This window comes from Hemicordylus capensis, chromosome 3 (assembly GCF_027244095.1).
Source record: "Hemicordylus capensis ecotype Gifberg chromosome 3, rHemCap1.1.pri, whole genome shotgun sequence".
Lineage (NCBI taxonomy): Eukaryota > Metazoa > Chordata > Lepidosauria > Squamata > Cordylidae > Hemicordylus > Hemicordylus capensis.
In genome coordinates, this window is record NC_069659.1 from 351,818,762 (window position 1) to 351,837,101 (window position 18,340).

Sequence of the window (18,340 nt, forward strand, 5' to 3'; positions counted from 1 at the left end):
ATTCAGATAAACACACAACCCCTGCCGTGTCCAATATTGGTTCCGGGAGAGGACTTGCTCTCTGTTATATTAGCACTTTGGTGCGCTAAGCCTGCGAAATACCCACACAAAGGGGAGCTTAAACTGCCAGCTGCAGTCTCCTTCCAGCCACGTTGCATTAATTGTTTTCCAAATGACGGCACTTAAGGATTTAGTCTCGCTCACGGGCCCAGCTGCGCACCGAACAAATCGCTGCTGTTTCATCTGCTCTCGTGTTCGGTGCACGAGGCCCCAAATGGGAGAGTCCTGCTGTTCAATCTCAACACACGGCTGTCCCGCAGTGTCTACCTTTAAGACAAGTTGCAGTTCAGGGGTGTCTTCTCGCCCTCCCTCTGGTTTCCACTTCCATTCTGAGCCGCTTTGAGACTCTCAATCTTCTTCATTTGGATCCTTGGGAGCAGAGCAGCATATTTGGTGGAGATTGTTTTGCATACAGAAGGTGAGGTGCCCAGCAGTCAGGAGCATAGGAAGCTGCCTTCCACTGAGTCAGACCCTTGGTCCATCTAGCTCAGTATTGTCTGCACTGACTGGCAGCGGCTCTCCATGTTTCCAGGCAAGAGTATCTCCTGGTCCTACCTGAAGATGCTGCCAGGGATCAAACTGCAGATGCTTTCCCACTGAGCTATGGCCACACCCTCTAAGGCAGCGCTGCTCAACTTCGGCCCTCCTGCAGATGTTTGCCTACAACTCCCATTATCCCTGGCTATTGGCCACTGTGGCTGGGGATTCTGGGAGTTGTAATCCAAAAATAGCTGGTGGGGGCGGGGCTAAGTTGAGCAGGCCTGCTCTAAGGGGAATATCTTAGAGCAACTTGGATGGTCTAAGAGTTGCCCATCCAAATGCAAACCAATGTATCCCCTGCTTAGCAAAAGGGGCAATTCACGCTCACTTCCACAAGACCAGTTCTCCCCCTCAAAGGTAGTCGGCCTGTGTGAAGGCCGCACCACAGCAGATGGAGATCATATGGTGACTGTTCCTCCATGTAAAAACGGAAACAAACAAAAAACACACACACACAAACCCTTAACATGGAAAAGTGGGGTGTTAGCTTCTAGCTTATCTGTGCGCTAGCACAGCTGTAGCCTAGCATGCCAGCTTTCTCTGGGCAGAATTTATGTAGCTCACCAGATTTTATATTGCTTGGTGGTGTAGAACTTAAGGTACCCATGAGGCAGAATTCTGTTTTAATCACAGGACAGGGCAGTTCATTATATCTGAAGGAGGAGATTCTCAATGACCAGCCTCCGAAGAGATTTGCAATATTAAAAGTCAAAAGCGAGGGGGCACACAGAGCTGGAAGTACCAAGGAAGATGAGAGATTGCTTAACAGACATGAGAGAGAGAGCTAATGCAGTTCACCTTTATTGGGATTAACTGTTTGTGTGAAGCAGAGCAGTAGGCAGGCACATGAAAAGGACTGAACAACAATTTTATTAAGAATCACAATATTATTCAGCATTCACACCATGCTAGGAATTTGCCGACAAGGGAACTGTGGAGAGCTTTGCCTGAACATTGGACATTCTCCAATCAGGACTGTGCCAAGAGTTTGCTTGATTTTGGGGGGTGGAAAGTAGGGTTGATCTGAAAGTGTTTCTGCCCCCATTTTCTCGGTGCACATTGCAGGTGGCAAAAACAGGGAGAGGAATTCTGAGTGTTTTCAGACGGTGGGGCAGGGCGGCTCGCCAATGAGTCAAGGGGAGGCAACAATCTCAGGTGGCTCTGGCGCCCTGGGGCGGTGAGTTGAGGCCACCCTGCCCTGCCTTCACCACCAGGGGGCATCACCTTGCCTGCTTCACCACACACCACTCCCTGCCTTGCCACGCGTCACCATTTCCCAGCCAGCTAGCACAGTGCTAGGCAGCTGGATCACATCTGGCCTTGCCTGAGGCCACCGCCTCACTTTGCCTCATAAAAGGGCCGCCCAGGGACAACCTGGGCTCCGTGAACTTTGAGGGCTTGAAAATCTCGCCTCTCCTTAGTGGCAAGCTTTTTTGAGCCCCCCCCCAAGTTGTTCCCAGAGCTTGGGTAAGTTTGTCGGCCTCTCCAATGCTATCATCAGAGCAGACATACTCCGAGGATGAAGATTCACCATTATATTGTAGCTCAAGAGCGGTAGATCAACCTTGGGCCAAAGGTCACGATGGTCGAGGCAGTAGGATTATTTCCAGCCCGCCAGTCAAGGGCTCATGTTACCTTTGACTCCCGCAAGGAGGGGTGGAGGGAGTGGGATTCATACGCATCCAGATTCTCTGTACACCAGCTTTGTGCCATATAGGCACACAGACTTCTCTCTCTCCCCGTCCAGAAAGACACGAGTAATGTAACTCAGCTACGTTTTTCTGATTTAAAGTAAAGTTTCTTCCAGTTATGGATTCTGATTCTGAATGGTTTCTTCAAATCCCAGCTCTGCTAACAGCTGGGGAGCCAGGTTGGGGAACCCGCCCGTTGCAGGGTGCAGACTGCCTTTCGCGGCTGCAGTTCCTGTGGGAGCATCCAGAACTCTGTGCTGTAGTTGTGGGATGAGGCTCCCTTCAGGCATCTCTCTCTCTCTCAGCACCTCCCTTCAGCTCACTTCAAAGAACATGAAGTTCTGGAAAGCAACGAAGAAACAGGTCACAATTCCCATATTCTCTCCACAGAGTCTGGACAGGCATGGGCACAGTTTGAAAGTGCTGGCCTAGTTCTCTCTGAGGTGATTTACCTGTTGGGACTTCTCTGCGGCAAGAGAATCCCTTTCTCATTATAGCAGAGTGCACAGAAGCACAACACAGCGGAATTTAGTTAGGCATGCGTGTACGCTGAGAGTAAAATAACTTGGAGCCAGTTCATAGTTGCAAATCAATAGAAGTGGTATTTATTAGAGAACTCCATTCTAGATAGGAAAGTGAGGAGTTAGGATCTCTCATCTATCTAGCTAGCTGGATGCAGATGGATTCTGCATCTTCTCTGCACACATGGTGCAGGGAGAGGAGCTTGCCGTGTTGCAATGTAGAAGGACAGGTAGGGAAGAGAAGGAGGAAGTTAATCCCTAAGAGTACCAATCTACATTTCAAAAGGGATAGTGTCAGAGCAGTAGAGAAGGGATGACCAGTGTCTTGACCCTCTAGCCCTCTGACTCACTAGTCTGTCCTCCACTGTCTGAGACAAGAGACAGCGCAAAGTCCTTAATTTCCAACATTACCCCTGTGTGGGCTGAAGGTGAGGACTCACAGGATTGCATGCTCCTCCAATTAAAACACACACACACACACACACACAACGTCCTACACACAGAAAAGGAGCATGTTGGAAAGTAGGCTAGATTAAAGCCCCTGTCCCTGACACCTGAGCCTTTATTCCACCACCAAGTAAAACAAACACTATTAAGACATTCAGCACTATTAATAACAAGCAAAACACTCTCCAGCTGGAAAGAATGTGTGTGCAGGATCATAAAGATGGGCTTCAGCTGAGTGGCTGAGCAAGCGGCAGCCCTGATTTCCCTTCTTGGTTCTTCCCTGACTATCCCGATTCCTTTTACTCAGGCATTGGGCAGGCTGGTGGTGACTGTAGATCAGTAGAAGAGCACCTGCTTTGCATGCAGAAGGTCCCAGGTTCAGTCCCTGGCATCTCCCCGCTGGGCTGGGTATGACTCCTGCCTGCAACCTTGGAGAGCTGCTGCCAGTCAGTGTAGCCATCACTGAGCCAGTTGGACCAAAGGTCTGACTCAGTAAGGCAGCTTCCTATGCATTTTGCCTTGTCCTAAGAACATAAGAACAGCCCTGCTGGACCAGGCCCAAGGAAGCCCTTCTAGTCCAGCATCCTGTTTCACACACTGGCCACCAGATGCCACTGGAAGCCTACAGGCAGGAGTTGAGAGCATGCCCCCCCTCCTGCTGTTACTCCCCTGCAACTGGTACACAGAGGCATCCTGCCTTGGAGGCTGGAGGTGGCCTGTAGCCCTTCGACTAGTACCCCTTGATAGACCTCTCCTCCATGAAGTTATCCAAGCCCCTCTTAAAGCTGTCACCACATCTTGTGGCAGAGAATTCCACAAGTTGATTGTGCATTGCGTGAAAAAGTACCTCTGTTTGCTGGTCCTAGATTTCCTGGCAAACAATTTCATGGAGTGACCCCTGGTTCTAGTGTTATGTGAGAGGAAGAAGAATTTCTCTCTATCCACTTTCTCCAGTCCATGCATGATTTTATAGACCTCTATCATGTCTCCCCGCAGTCATCTTTTTTCTAAACTAAATAGCCCCAGGTGTTGTAGCCTTGCCTCTTAAGAAAGGTGCTCTAGGCCCCTGATCATCTTGGTTGCCCTCTTCTGCACCTTTTCCAGTTCTACAATGTCCTTTTTTAGATGTGGTGACCAGAATTGTACACAGTACTCCAGGTGTGGCCACACCATAGTTTTATATAAGGGCATTTTAATATTAGCCGTTTTATTTTCAACTCCCTTCCTAATGATCCCTAGCATGGAATTGGCCTTTTTCACAGCTGCTGCACATTGAGTCGACACTTTCAATGAGCTGTCTACCACGACCCCAAGATCCCTCACTTGATCAGTCACTGACAGCTCAGATCACATCAGCGTATACTTGAAGTTGGGGTTTTTCGTCCCAATGTGCATCACATTACACTTGCCAACAGTGAACCACATTTGCCACTTTGTCGCCTACTCCCCCAGTTTGGAGAGATCCTTTTGGAGCTCCTCACAATCCCTTTTGCATTTCACTACCCGAAAGAGTTTGGTATCATCTGCAAATTTGGCCTCCTCGCTGCTTACCCCTACGTCTAGATAATTTATGAATAAATTAAAAAGCACCGGTCCCAGTACAGATCCCTGGGGGACCCCACTTCTTACTTCCCTCCGTTGTGAAAACTCTCCATTTAGACCTACCCTCTGTTTCCTGTCTTTCAACCAGTTAGCAATCCACACATGTACTTGTCCCCTTATCCCGTGACTGCTAAGTTTCCTCAGGAGTCTTTGATGAGGAACTTTGTCAAAAGCTTTTTGGAAGTCCAGGTAGACTATGTCAATATACTATCCTGTCTTCCAGCCAAATAATTATATGTTCATATAATGAACATTATATGATGTTTATCATATAAGCCAGCATGGTATAGTGGTTAGAGTGCTGGACTAGGACTGGGGAGACCCGAGTTCAAATCCCCATTCAGCCATGAAACTAGTTGGGTGACTCTGGGCCAGTCACTTCTCTCTCAGCCTAACCTACTTCACAGGGTTGTTGTGAGGAGAAACTTAAGTATGTAGTACACCGCTCTGGGCTCCTTGGAGGAAGAGTGGGATATAAAATGTAAAAAAAAGAAGATCATAAATAATATATGTCCCAGCCAAATAATCCTTTGCCTGTCTGCTGTCCTATCATCCACCTTTTCTCTGCCGCTTCCCTGACCCCTTGTTTCCTCTGCCTCTCTGAAAGAGCCAGATGGTCTCAAAAATATACGAAAAGTCCTGCTGGATCAGACTGAAGACCCATCGTGACCTGCATCCTGTTTCCCATAGTAGCCAACCAGATGCTTCCCAGAAGTCCACAAGCAGGGCATAATACTACTTCAAAATCTGGAGTTTCGATTTTGCTATTTCAACATTGAAAAATGAAAGCAAAAAATAACCATCAAAAGAAATCAGTTATGAAAGACCTCCTACACTGGGAGAACTGTAACTGACACGGGGCAATTCACATGACATGAAACGGACATGGGGCAATTCACAGAAAGACCATGGGGAGAGACAATTACAGTTTAATGCCCCCCGGCCAAATAATCCAGAATCAATCAAATGGGCAAAACCTGCAATACACTTGTAATTGAAGGTGCCAAAGACCTTTGCTGAATGGAACTTACTTGTGAGTAGACACACTAGAAGGATACTGGCCATGAGGAGGGGCAGTGGTGGATTATATAGTGTAATATGAAACACTGTGTGGATCCACCATTTCAACTCCATGTACAGAAAATGTCTCAGGAACACTAAAAGGCCTCCATGTGGAAACGCTCAGGATTGAGGTGAGCTACCAAATTCACCTTGAGAGGTAAAATCAGGAGTGAAGTTAAAACAGACTCATTTTAGGGAGGGGAGGCAGACTCATGCATCCCTCAATGTGTGCATTGATGCCTTTAATCCAGATCTATGAGCTGTGGCAGCAGAAAGCAACCGGTAGAGGGCACCGTCACACCATTGTCAATGAAAAATAGCAGCAACTGATTTTCAAACTCAGGTACAGATGGACAGCTTGTCTTCAAGTGCCTTGGTTAGGAAAGAGACTGAAAGTAGCACAGGCGGTATCATAAAGCCATTATATCAGGGGTGCTCAAATCTGAGTCCCCAGATGTTGTTGGACTACAACTCCCATCATCCCCAGGCACAATGGCCCAAGGGGTTGATGTAGTCAACATCTGAGGATCAAATCTGAAAACCCTTGCATTATAACCGCCCGGAGCCATTTTTAGAAGGGCGGTATATACATCAAATAAATAAATAAATAAATAAATAAATAAATAAATAAATGTTGATCTGTGGTACAGCTACAGTTGGAGGCCTTGGTTCAGTTTTGGCAGCTGCATCTTAAAAAAAAATATTATCACACACCTGAAGCAGCAACAGAAAAGGGCGAGCAAAATGACCTTCCCTGCAAAAGAAGGTGCAGCTTCCAAGTTTTGAAAGAAGCTGGGTAAACAGAGACCTAACAGGGAATTACAATTCGTAGCAACCCATCCCACTCTGCCAGAGAGCTGAGCTGGCTGTAGGCTGGCCATCCGTCAGGTAGAGCTGTGCATGAATAGCCAACCTGCAGCCAGCGTGGCTTTCGGCTGAGAGAGGAGCAACCTGAGCTGCCGCCGGAAAGCAGAGGCAGCTGTGCCTCCTTTGACGGCCCCCTGGCTCGTTGGGATGGGCTGCTACTGGTTACTAAGTGTATACAGCATCAGGAGAGTGGATAAAGGCAGGTTTTTCTACACACAACCAGAATTCAGAGTTACCTGATGAAGTTCACCTAGGCAGGAGATTCAGGACAAACCAAAGAGAGCATTTCTTCACAAAGCACATCTTTACTTTCTGACATTTATGCCCACAAGTTGTGACAATGGCCACAATGCTTTTAAATCAGAGCAGGAGTTCTCAGTCTTGGGTCCTTGGATGTTGTTCGACTACAACTCCCATCATCCCCAACATAGTAACCTCCTGCCTTTGTGGCTGGGGATCAGTGTTCCCTCTAACAGGGATTCCCAAATGTTGTTGACTACAACTCCCATCATCTGCAGCCAAAGGCCACTGCAGCTGGATGCTGGGAGTTGTAGTCAACAACATCTGGAAAACCCTGGTAGAGGGAATAGTGCTGGGGATGATGGGAATTGTAGTCCAACAACATCCAGAGACCCAAAGCTGAGAACCCATGAATTAGACAAATTCATGGAAAATGTGTCTATCAACATACCTTTAGTGCTGGGGGACTTCAATATCCACTTTGGGGCTGACTTGTCTGGTGCGGCTCAGGAGTTCATAGTGGCCATGACAAATACGGGCCTATCCCAACTAGTTTCAGGACCAACTCGTGTTGCCAGCCACACACTCACTGGTGGGAACCTGGAATAGGGAACTCACCAGGGCAGTAGACACGATCACTCCTAAGTGTCCCTTCCGGCCTGCTTTAAGAGTCACCCATTGATATACAGAGGAGTTGCGGAGTCCTGAGCAGCAAGGTAGGTGACTGGAGCACAAGTGGAGGAGAACTCAGCTCGAATTTGACAGGACACAGCATAGAGCCCATTTGAAGGTCTATGCAGAAGTGGTGTGTGCAGCAAAAAAACCCAGTTCTGGTCTGCACGCATCGCTTCTGCAGCTTCACGTTCAGCGGAGTTTTCCCGGGTTGTGAGAAGCTTGATTCAGGCTCCTTCCATTTCGAATCAGTCCCCGGGGATTTTGTTCTGCTGTAAGGCTTTCAATGGGTTCTTTGCGGACAAAATCTCCTGTATTCGGGCCGATTTGGACTCCACTGCTTCTGCAGAGTCTATTAAGGTGGTGTCCAGCAATCCCTCTTGCGGTATGAGATTGGATCAGTTTCAATCTGTGATGCCTGAGGACGTGGACAAGCTGCTTGGGGTGGTGCGGCCTATCACTTTTTCTCTGGACCCTTGCCTGACTTGGCTGCTTCTACCTAGAAGAGAGATTGTTGGAAATGGCCTAGTTAATATCATTAACTCATCGCTGAGGGAGGGTAGGATGCCTCCTTGTTTGAAGGAGGCAGTGATTAGACCACTTCTTAAGAAGCCTTCCCTAGATCCCTCAGTGATGGACAGTTCTAGGCCAGTCTCCCATGGTTGGGGAAGGTGATTGAGAGAGTGGTGACTAACCAGCTCCAGGCGGTTTTGGAGGAAACCAATTATCTAGACCCATTTCAAACTGGCTTTAGAGCAGGCTATGGGGTTGAGATGGCCTTGGTCAGCCTGATGGATGACCTTTACCAGAGAATCGACAGAGGAAGTGTGACTCTGTTGGTTCTTTTGGATCTCTCGGCGGCATTTGATACCATCGACCATGGTATCCTTCTGGATCGCCTGGGGGAGTTGGGGATAGGGGGCACTGCTTTGCAGTGGTTCCGCTCCTATCTCTCAGGCAGATTCCAGATGGTGGAGCTTGGTGATGGTTGCTCTTAGAAATGGGAGCTATTATATGGAGTCCCTCAGGGCTCCATTCTGTCGTCAATGCTTTTTAATATCTACATTAAACCGCTGGGTGAAGTCATCAAGAGATTGGTGCAGGGTGTTATCAGTATGCTGATGACACCCAAATCTATTTCTCCTCCTCCTCCTCCTCCTCCTCCTCCTCCTCCTCCTCATCATCATCATCATTATCATCAGGAAATGGCACTCATTCCCTAAATGCCTGCTTATGGGCAGTAATGGGCTGGATGAGGGATAACAAATTAAAGCTGAATCCAAGCAAGACGGAGGTGCTCATTGTGGGGGATCAGAATTTCCAGATTTTTAAAATGCTGGTTTTAAGCTACTTTTCCTGAAAATGCTGGAGCAAATAGGGAGAGGCACTGACATAGAATCATTAGCATGATAAGGGGGATGTTCTCCTTAGAAATGCAGATATCACTCTTTAGGAAATTCTTGCTCTCCCTCCCCCCCATTGGCAAGATGGAAAACACGGAGCATGCCATGTGAACTTGTTTCAAAACAAAATCCAAAAGCAGAGGGGAGGGGCTGCTTCCCTCAATGCTGCATGTGTAGTTCGAAGTGGCTTCGCTCAACATTTACCCTGAAGCATGAAGCCATGTATGAATAGCTCCCTGGTAGGGTTAGGAAAGACTCCTGCCTGCAACCTTGGAGAGGTTCCACTGCCAGTCAATGAAGACGATAGTGAGCTAGATGGCCCATTGGTTTGTCTCAACAAGTCAGCTCCCTATGTTTCTGTCTTCATACCCTGCTTGTGAGTTTCCGGAGGTATTCTGGCTACTGCGGAAAAGAGAATGCTGGCTTAGACAGACTCTTTATCCCAGGGCTCCTCAAACTTGGCTCCCCAGATGGTCTTGGACTACAACTCCCATCACCCGCAGCCACAACAGCCTACTGGTCTCTCTGGTCCAGCAGTGCTGTTCTTCTGTTTATTCAGCTCAGAGGTACAGTTGGCTGGGTGGCCAGTGAACAGTGTGGCCAGCCTGTGTTGATGGGCCATGAGACAGCAGAGGTCTTACTGCCCAGAGGAGGAAACACAGCAGAATCCAGAACTGCCTGCTGACGTCTGGCCAAGGGAACTGCCTGGCAATGAGCTCACCTCTTGTGCACTTACCACCAAGAATGCTGCGCCCAGAAGGCAGCCGCGTTCCTCGTTGCTCAAGTCTGATGCAACTGCCAGAGAGAAGAAGGAGGGGTGAGGGTGTTTGCAACAGATCAGTAGCGAATGTCACAGGAAATGCCCATTTCCCTCGGACAGGGTTGCCCACTTCTATTGACAAATGTTCTGGCAACTGAGTATCGCTGAGCACGCCGGTGTAGAGTGCCTGTCCCCTCGGGAGGAAACAATGCTTTATTTTAAAAGGAGAGCGAAAGAGAACTTCTCTTTCTGCATGCACAAAGGAACACCAACAATATTTTCAAAGCCCATCAGCAGGACTTGCACAAAAAGCCAACTAGGAGTGATGGTTTACCAGGGATGGGGACAATAATGCGGAACTGGAAGTTAGGTCAAGGACTGGGAGGGCTCTAGCGGAAAACCAACAGGTTAAGCTCTAGCTTCTTCTTAAAAGGTGATGGGAATCCTCCTACCGATGTCCACCCCAAAGGATTCGTGATCCATATTGCATTCTTCATGGAAACCTGGCCACTTCTTCCAGATGCTGGCGACCAAGCAGCCTGTGGAGGAGAGAACCTGGAAGGAGGAGGAGCTGGGTCACACCATTGGCTTATGAGGAGAGAGGCTTCCCCCAAGTTTCCTTCACCCTGTGCTGAGTTAAACCCTTTCCCTGGGCGCGTTCCAGATTAGCCACTCAACAGCAGCAAAATGCCTCCATTCAGGCAAGTCACATTCGAAACATAAACAGCAGGGGGAGCAGTCTCGCGGAAACTAAGAACCTGAAAAAACAGCAACTTCCTTACGCCGGATATACGATGTCCTGGCTCTATATTGCAACAATTAAATTCGAAACAAGGCATTGGAAATGTGAACGGCACCCTGCTGTCCACACAGGGACTGCGGTGTCACAACGCAGGAAGTGTGGAAGCACGCTTCCGAGATCCGATGTGACCCCATTGCAGGGTCTAGTCTGGAACGCGCCCAGATGAGATTTCTCACGACTCTTTGAACAAACCACTTCCTGGAACTGCAAGAGCAGGACACACTACAGAAATTATTTTGTAAATGGAGAAGGTGTCAAGAGCCCTTGGCAATATCACCAGTCATACAGGTGAACCAGGGCACCAAGCTTTAAGGGTGCCAAATCAGACAGAAGTGAATTCCCCCCTCCCTCTATTTAATATTCTAGGTCAGGGTTTCTTAACCTTGGGCCCCCAGATGATGTTGGACTACAACACCAAGAATCCCCAGCCACAAAGGTCATGTCTGGGGATTCTGGGAGTTGTAGTTCAACAACATCTGGGGACCCAAGGTTAAGAAACCGTGTTCCAGGTCACAGGTTCTCAATCTTGGGTTCTCAGATGTGGTTGGACTACAACTCCCATCACCCCCAGCCAAAGGCCATTGTGGCTGGGGATGATGGGTGTTGTAGTGCAATGACATCTGGGAACCCACATTTGAGAACCCCTGATCTAGATAAACAAAAATGGCAGATGGAACATTTTGTAGATCAATGCACATATCCTTTCTGTTATCTGGATCTGGAACACAGCAAAAGGTGTCCTTTACTCAAGCTTTATTGCTTGGAGTCACTCTCTCTCTCTCACAGACTGATGTGGGTTCCCAGCAGCTTCAGCTGAGCTGCAGTGAGAAATGACATTACACTGGTTACTGTGGACATCCCCCTGGAAACGATTTGTTCTCTTGGGGTACCGTTGTCTAACCCTATACAGCAGGGAGAGGCAATCTCTGGCACTCCAGCTCTTGTTGCTCTACAGATCCCATCATCTCCAGCCACAATGGTGGGAGTTGCAGGTCAACCACAGCTGGAAAGTTAAGGTTGCCCGTTTTTCGCTCTATGGTTTAACTGCAATGGGATTAATGAAATTTTTTAAGCCAATAAAACATGTATTTTTATTTTTATATTGTTCATTTTTATTGCCAAGTAAATACATGTAAAAGATCATTCTAGACTTCTAAAATGAGTGGTTCTCGTTTCTCTTTATATTGAATAGGAAGGGGGCATCAGAGGCATACTTTACCATGGGTGCTGAAAACCCATGGGCTGACCCTGCGAGAATGAGTGGTTGGTGCTTCCTTAACGGGAGCCAGAGATTAGGAATCACTCAATGTTTTTCAATGAGATACCCACCAAAGCCTAGAAAAGGTAAGAGGTCAGGTAGGAACATAGGAAGCTGCCATATACTGAGTCAAACCATAGGTCCATCTAGCTCAATATTGTCTACACAGACTGGCAGCGGCTTCTCCAAGCTTGCAGGCAGGAGTCTCTCTCAACCCTCTCTTGGAGATGCTGCCAGGGATGGAACTTGGAACGTTCTGCTCTTCCCAGAGCGGCTCCATCCCCTAAGGGGAATATCATACAGTACTCACACATCAAGTCTCCCATTCATATGCAACCAGGGCAGACCCTGCTGAGCTAAGGGGACAAGTCATGCTTGCTACCACAAGATCAGCTCTCCACACTGCCAGGGAGGGAACTTGGAGATGCCAGGGAGGGAACTTGGAACCTTCTGCTCTTCCCAGAGCGGCTCCATCTCCTGAGGGGAAGATCTTGCAGTGCTCACCCTTCTAGTCTCCCTTTCATATGCAACCAGGGTGGACCCTGCTTAGCAGAGGGGACGATGCATGCATTGGGGGATGCATGAAAAACATGTTTGATTTAGGGATTCTTCAATCAAAACAAGGTGTCACAGTGTCCCGTGGGCAAGCTGACGCTTAAAATTAACGAGATTTAGCACTGACTTTTAAATAATCCCCCCAAATCTAAGTGCCAAAGCTAAATCTGCAAATGTGAAATTCAGAGCAGAACCCGAGTTCTGAAAATATGCCAGATTCTGAATTAGTATGCAATTTCAGCTAAGCCATAATTGGATCACCTTCAGAAGTGTCCCCCTAAGATCTTCTTAGCTAAGCAAAACTCAGTTTCCTTCCCCCAAGTGGCTGCTTTGGAGTTGTAATACCTGTTGCCTTTTTCCTTACCTGGAACTCCTGTGTTGAGAAGCAACGGCTGGTCATCCAAGAGCCACGTATGGTCATGGTAGTCAAGCCGTGGGCATCACGCACTTCCAGGAGATGGGGAAAGAGACAGCAGCTGCATGTAGGGCAGGGGAAAGCTTAAGGATGCAGAAATGTATTTATTTATTTATTTATTTATTTATTTACATTTTATATCCCGCTCTTCCTCCAAGGAGCCCAGAGTGGTGTACTACATACTTAGGTGTTTCCTCACAACAACCCTGTGAAGTAGGTTAGGCTGAGAGAGAAGTGACTGGTCCAGAGTCACCCAGCTAGTATCATGGCTGAATGGGGATTTGAACTCGGGTCTCCCCGGTCCTAGTCCAGCACTCTAGCCACTACACCACGCTAGCTCCAGTGCAGGGAGACCCACAACCCTTGCAGAAACTGGCATTGTGATGCTCTTCACAGTTCTTGCCCAATAACCTGATGTTGCTGTCATCACTTCTCAGGGATCGCTGATAACAAGAGGGAAGGCATTTGCAGTAAAGGAAGGACCTTTACTGCATGACAAGGGAGGAAGGGAGCAGGGGAAATCCAGTGAAATGTGTAGCTTGTGGGTCTAGTGCAAGTGGACTATGAGCCAGAAATACATGCGCTTTACACTTGAAGTCCCCTTCACAGGCATTCTACGTGGTGGGGGGGGAGTGCATAGGCAGCAGCAGTGGTGGGGTGATTGTGGGCACTGCAATGCTTTGATCCAATGAATCAAATTGTTGGATCAGTAATGTATGTTAAGGACAATGACAAAAGTGAGACCACATTTGTGCACTCGCTTCTCCAAGACCCTCCTTGGATGCATGGCTGCTCAGGCGCAGCAGCAATACTCAAAGGTGGAGGGGCCAGATCTCTAGACTTCTTATTTACAGATAAGATATAAGATATGAGTCCTGAGCCAGCTAAGGACAAACACACGTGGAGGAAAAATCTTGGCCTGCAGGGCTGTCCTTAGGGCAGGGCAGGCAGGGCGACCGCCCCGGGCCCCACTTTCTTAACCCCCATTAGAATTAACTGGAAGGGGCCCCCGCACTGGCTGATTTGCCCCAGGCCCCACACCCCGCCAGGGCTCTCTAAAGACAGCCCCGCTGGCCTGATTCACACAATTGTTCAAATCTATGTTTAAGGCAGGTTACCAAGATTGACATGGCTGTATGAACCCGTGCCAAGAGGCTTATAGCCCAAGCTTTCTGCCCTGCACGGATTTACACAAGCACCCTAATGTTGGCAACCCACATGAAACCTAGATGCGAATGACTGTGTGAATCAGGCCCCTGTGGACATAACCCTTTCTGGGTGGGGCCCCCGTGTGTGATCGCAGGCAAAGCCAGATCATTGGCAACGGCAAGATTATCTGTTTGGGAGAGCAAAGCAACGGGCTGGAGCTTCAACGGCTTTGGCAGCTTTGCACCCGGTTCCCTCCTGCCCCCCCCTCCCATTTCTGCAATGTCACCCCCACCTCTGATGCACGGTGCCGACCAGCTGATTAGCACTGGTGAAAACCCGGATCTCCGTCTGGCAGCAACAGAAGCAGCCAAAGCCCAGGCGGAAAGGTTTGCAGAACCGTAGGACGACGCAGCCTTCCTGATCCCAGAGGCAGAGATGGCAGGAGCGGGCAGGGCCACACCAGTGGAAGCAGCAGTCGCTGACATCTGAGAGGAGGGGGAGAGAGACACGGTCAGTGGTTGCAAAGCAGGCCAAGACCCAAATTCCCCTCCTGCTCAAGACGGAAAAATCCTCTGTGCACCCAAGGCCAAGGGTTCTCAAATGCAAGGCCACTGCAGCAGGGGATGATGGGAGTTGTAGTCCAACCACATCCACAGCCCCAAATTTGAGGGCTTGCCCTGGGACATCCCTTTCTTCAGGCGCCTGTACATAGACTGCAGGGAACTACTTATTTAATTGATTTATCATATACCTCCTTCTTTCTCTCTCTTTCTGGTTGCCATTTGTATATTATTCAAATTATGCAGCAACTGATTTGCATTTTATTTATTTGTTTATTTGACAGTTTTTCATACTTTCCCCTCCTTCTCTGCTCTCCCATGTGATTAGATCCAGAGTAAAATGGGCAGCACATTTGAAATCCATGTAAATTTGGGTGGAATTTAGCAGCCAGGTGGAGGAGCCAAAATCCGGGGGCTGCCCTAAATTCCAGCGGACATGGCAACCCTCTTTCTCTCCCTCCCTCCCTTTGTGTGGTATGCATATCCAAATCACAATATAAAAATAAAATGGAAACAATTAAAACACTTTCACAGAACAATTGAAAAGAATTCACAGAATAAAACACTGAAAACCATTTCGCAGGGCAATTGTAAATAATTTGGGGGAGATTATGGCAGGGGGTTTACCTTCTGCGGCCACCAGCAGACTCCCTTTGTCCTCAGCACCGCTGAGAACGTAGGCTCTTCTTTGTTTACTGCTGACAAGTCCTGCAGCAAAAACCAGAGCAAGAAACCTGGTCTCACTCGCTAGTTCATGAGAAATTGTTATGCTTTCCCTGCCTTGCAGCTCGGCCATCTGGTGCTTAAACAGGGGATCTCCTAAAACTTTAGAGATGCAAGTGAATCTTCTGGCCCCTGGACCATTGACTAAGCTCCTCTGCTCCATGCACCCCGCCTCCCTTCTCATACTGATGGAACAATATATTCCTTTGAATTCTAGAGTCAGCGTAGCTTCAGTGGTCAAGAGGATCAATTGTGAGCTGGGAAGACCCCAGAGGTGTCATTCAGGGGTGGCCCATGGGGGCCCAGTGAATGGCTCTGAGTCTTCTTGGGGCCCATGATTAAGTCTAATTATGAAAAGGGAGCTAGGGCCCAGATCTTTTAAGTACCTAGCAATGCCCCTGGCAGACCCTGATGCGAATCAGTCTAGAAAAGCTGCTGAAATGCAGGAGGGAGGCTGTCCTGCAAGGAGCGGCCTAAGGCTCAGACTCTGAGAGGGGGCGGAGCCCAGATGCTAAGGGGTGGTGCCTGGCAAATAATAAGGTGGAGCCTGGTGGGATAGGGCGGAGCCTAGCCTAGTGGTGCCTCATGGGTCAGGAAATAGCCTGAAGATGCCCAGATCTTGCATCTCCAGATGTTAGACTACAACACCCATCATGCTCCACTGCAATCACCTTTGGGATGATGTGAGCTGTAGTCCAGCAACATCTGGGCTCCGCTCTCAAGGTTGGGAACTTCTGGCCAATGCCACAATGCCATCACTTGATGGATTCATGGGCCACAAACGGAAGACTGTGAATTCACGTTTTTGGGCAGTATAAAAATGTGATAAATAAATAAATAAATAAATAAATAAATAAATAAAAACAGAAGCTTTCTAAGGAAGCACAAAAGAGCTCTCCCCCTTACCCAGAGTTTAGTTTATGACTTCCCCAGCAGGAGATCCTGAGAGGGAGGCTAAGCCTCTGAAATTTCAGGTCAAACCCGAAACAGGGCAATCCTCATATATACATCCTGAAAAGGTCTCAGTAGGTGGCAGCTTTCTATTGAAGCAATGGCCTTAATTAATTAGATTTACACCCCACCCTTATTCCAAAGAACTCAAGGTGAAGTATATGGTTCTGCTCAACCCCCCCCCCCCGCCCCGCCATGTTATCCTCACAACAACCTTGTAAGGTAGGTAAAGGTGAGGGGTCGTCTGGCCCAAAGCCAACCAGTGAACTCCATGGCTGAGCAGGGACTTGAACCTGGGCCTCCTTAGTTCTAGGCCAGCGCTCTAACCACTACGCCGCTCGGGTTCTCAGTACTAAATACCTTGAATCAGGTACACCATCTCTAAGGCCCTCTGGTGCCTTCTCAAGATCTTTGAAGTCCCACCACCGTTTGTGGGCCCCCTACCACCACACTATGCCAGAAGGAGGTAACCTTGGCTATGCCAGAAGGAGGTAACCCTGGCTATCCAGACATTGTTAAACTACAACTCCCATCATCCCAAGCATGGCCATGCATGGGTGGACTACAACTCCCATTGTCCCTGGCCACAATGAGGATGATGGGAGTTGTAGTTCAGCAACATCTGGAGAGTCAGGGTTGCCTACCCTGGCTCTACACCATCCTTTCCTCCTCATGGCCAAGAAGCCTGTGCCTTTTGTAGGGCAAAGGCTTTCCCTGTGTGTGACCCCTGGGATTCCACCAGCTGGCGGACTGGGCCCTGGAACTCACCGGTCAGCCCTGCCCTAAATGATCTTTGACAGGGAAACCAGGATAGAGGCAGCAGTAACTCTAGGCCAGGGGTTTGCAAGCTTGGGTCTCCAAACGTTGCTGGACTACAACTCCCATCATCCTCACTGTGGCCAGGGATGATGGGAGTTGTAGTCCATCCTCACCTGGGGAAGGACTCGGGTTCGGCCACCCCTGCCCTAGGCAACCAAACCTGGGCTTACCATACAACTCCGCCTTGGAGGTGATGCAGAGTTGCCGGAGCCCAGCCAAGACTTCCAGTCCTGGGTGCGAGCCTGCTTCCTCCTGAAGCGCCTGCTCCCGCGTAGTTCCTGGCTCAGCTCCTTGCCTTTCCTTGCAGCACAGCCGCACGGGAGGCAAAACCTGGCTCCCAGGGGTCCCGCTTCCAGATGGGGCAGTTGCAGAACACGCCCAGGCCCTTGTGGGGCAGCTGTGGCCCGTGGCGCCCCACCGGTCGGCAAACCCACCCTGCAGGGCTGCTGGAGATGGACTCCTCCGGATGCATGTTGGATCTGGCGGCCCGGCGGCTGAGCTCGCACTTCCCGGCTGCCCGTGAGACCTCTCCCCAGCCAGGAGCGCCCGGGAGGCCTGCTTCTTCCTCCAGGACTTGGAACAAGTGGCATCGATGTGCTTCTCACGCGTCAGGTGTCCGAAGGGAGAAGGCTGGGAGTTTATAACCGACATCTCAGAGGGGCTGGGGGGTCTCTGGGCACCAGGGCTTCAGCCCCTCACCACCAGCCACAAAGCAAGGAGGAGCTGGCTAGAAGGCTGTCTCCAAGAATGCAGCCCAGACCCTAGACAGACTCAGCCACCACCAGCAAGCCCTGCCGTAATCCCTGCACGCAAAGCCCTTCATCCCCGTTCCTTCTAGTGTTTCCATGCCAACCACCCGGATCTGCCCCAGTTGTGCAGGGACAAGACAGGCAAAGTGTGCCATCAAGTCGGTGTCAGCTCCTGGCGCCCACAGAGCCCGAGATTGTCTTTGGTAAACACGAGGGGTTTACCGTCGCCTCCTCCCGTGCAGTATGAGATGGTGCCTTTCAGCATCTTCCTAGATCGCTGCTACCCGATATAGGGGTTTCCCATAGTCTGGGAGACATCCCAGAGGGGATTCGAACCGGCAACCTTCCGCTTGTTATTTCCCCGCTGCACCGTGAGGTGGTTGTGCAGGGACAATACAGGAGCGCAAAAGGACAAGTCCACCAATTGGAGAGGTCAGTGGGTAGAGGGCACAAGCAGCAAAGTCAAGCTCTGGCAGAGATGGGATGAGAAGGGG

General features: G+C 49.3%; 1 protein-coding gene across 1 annotated transcript; it reads right to left on the bottom strand.

The window, feature by feature from the left end:
• Nucleotides 1-2,605: 2,605 nt before the first annotated feature.
• LOC128350633 (phospholipid scramblase family member 5-like) lies at nucleotides 2,606-17,748 on the bottom strand. The gene is made up of 7 exons (XM_053309023.1): nucleotides 17,268-17,748; nucleotides 15,232-15,312; nucleotides 14,337-14,529; nucleotides 12,845-12,956; nucleotides 10,318-10,420; nucleotides 9,842-9,900; nucleotides 2,606-2,632 (listed from the first exon to the last, which is right to left on the bottom strand). Exons 1-7 carry the CDS (start codon nucleotides 17,746-17,748, stop codon nucleotides 2,606-2,608), a joined length of 1,056 nt encoding a protein of 351 aa, XP_053164998.1.
• Nucleotides 17,749-18,340: the final 592 nt, after the last annotated feature.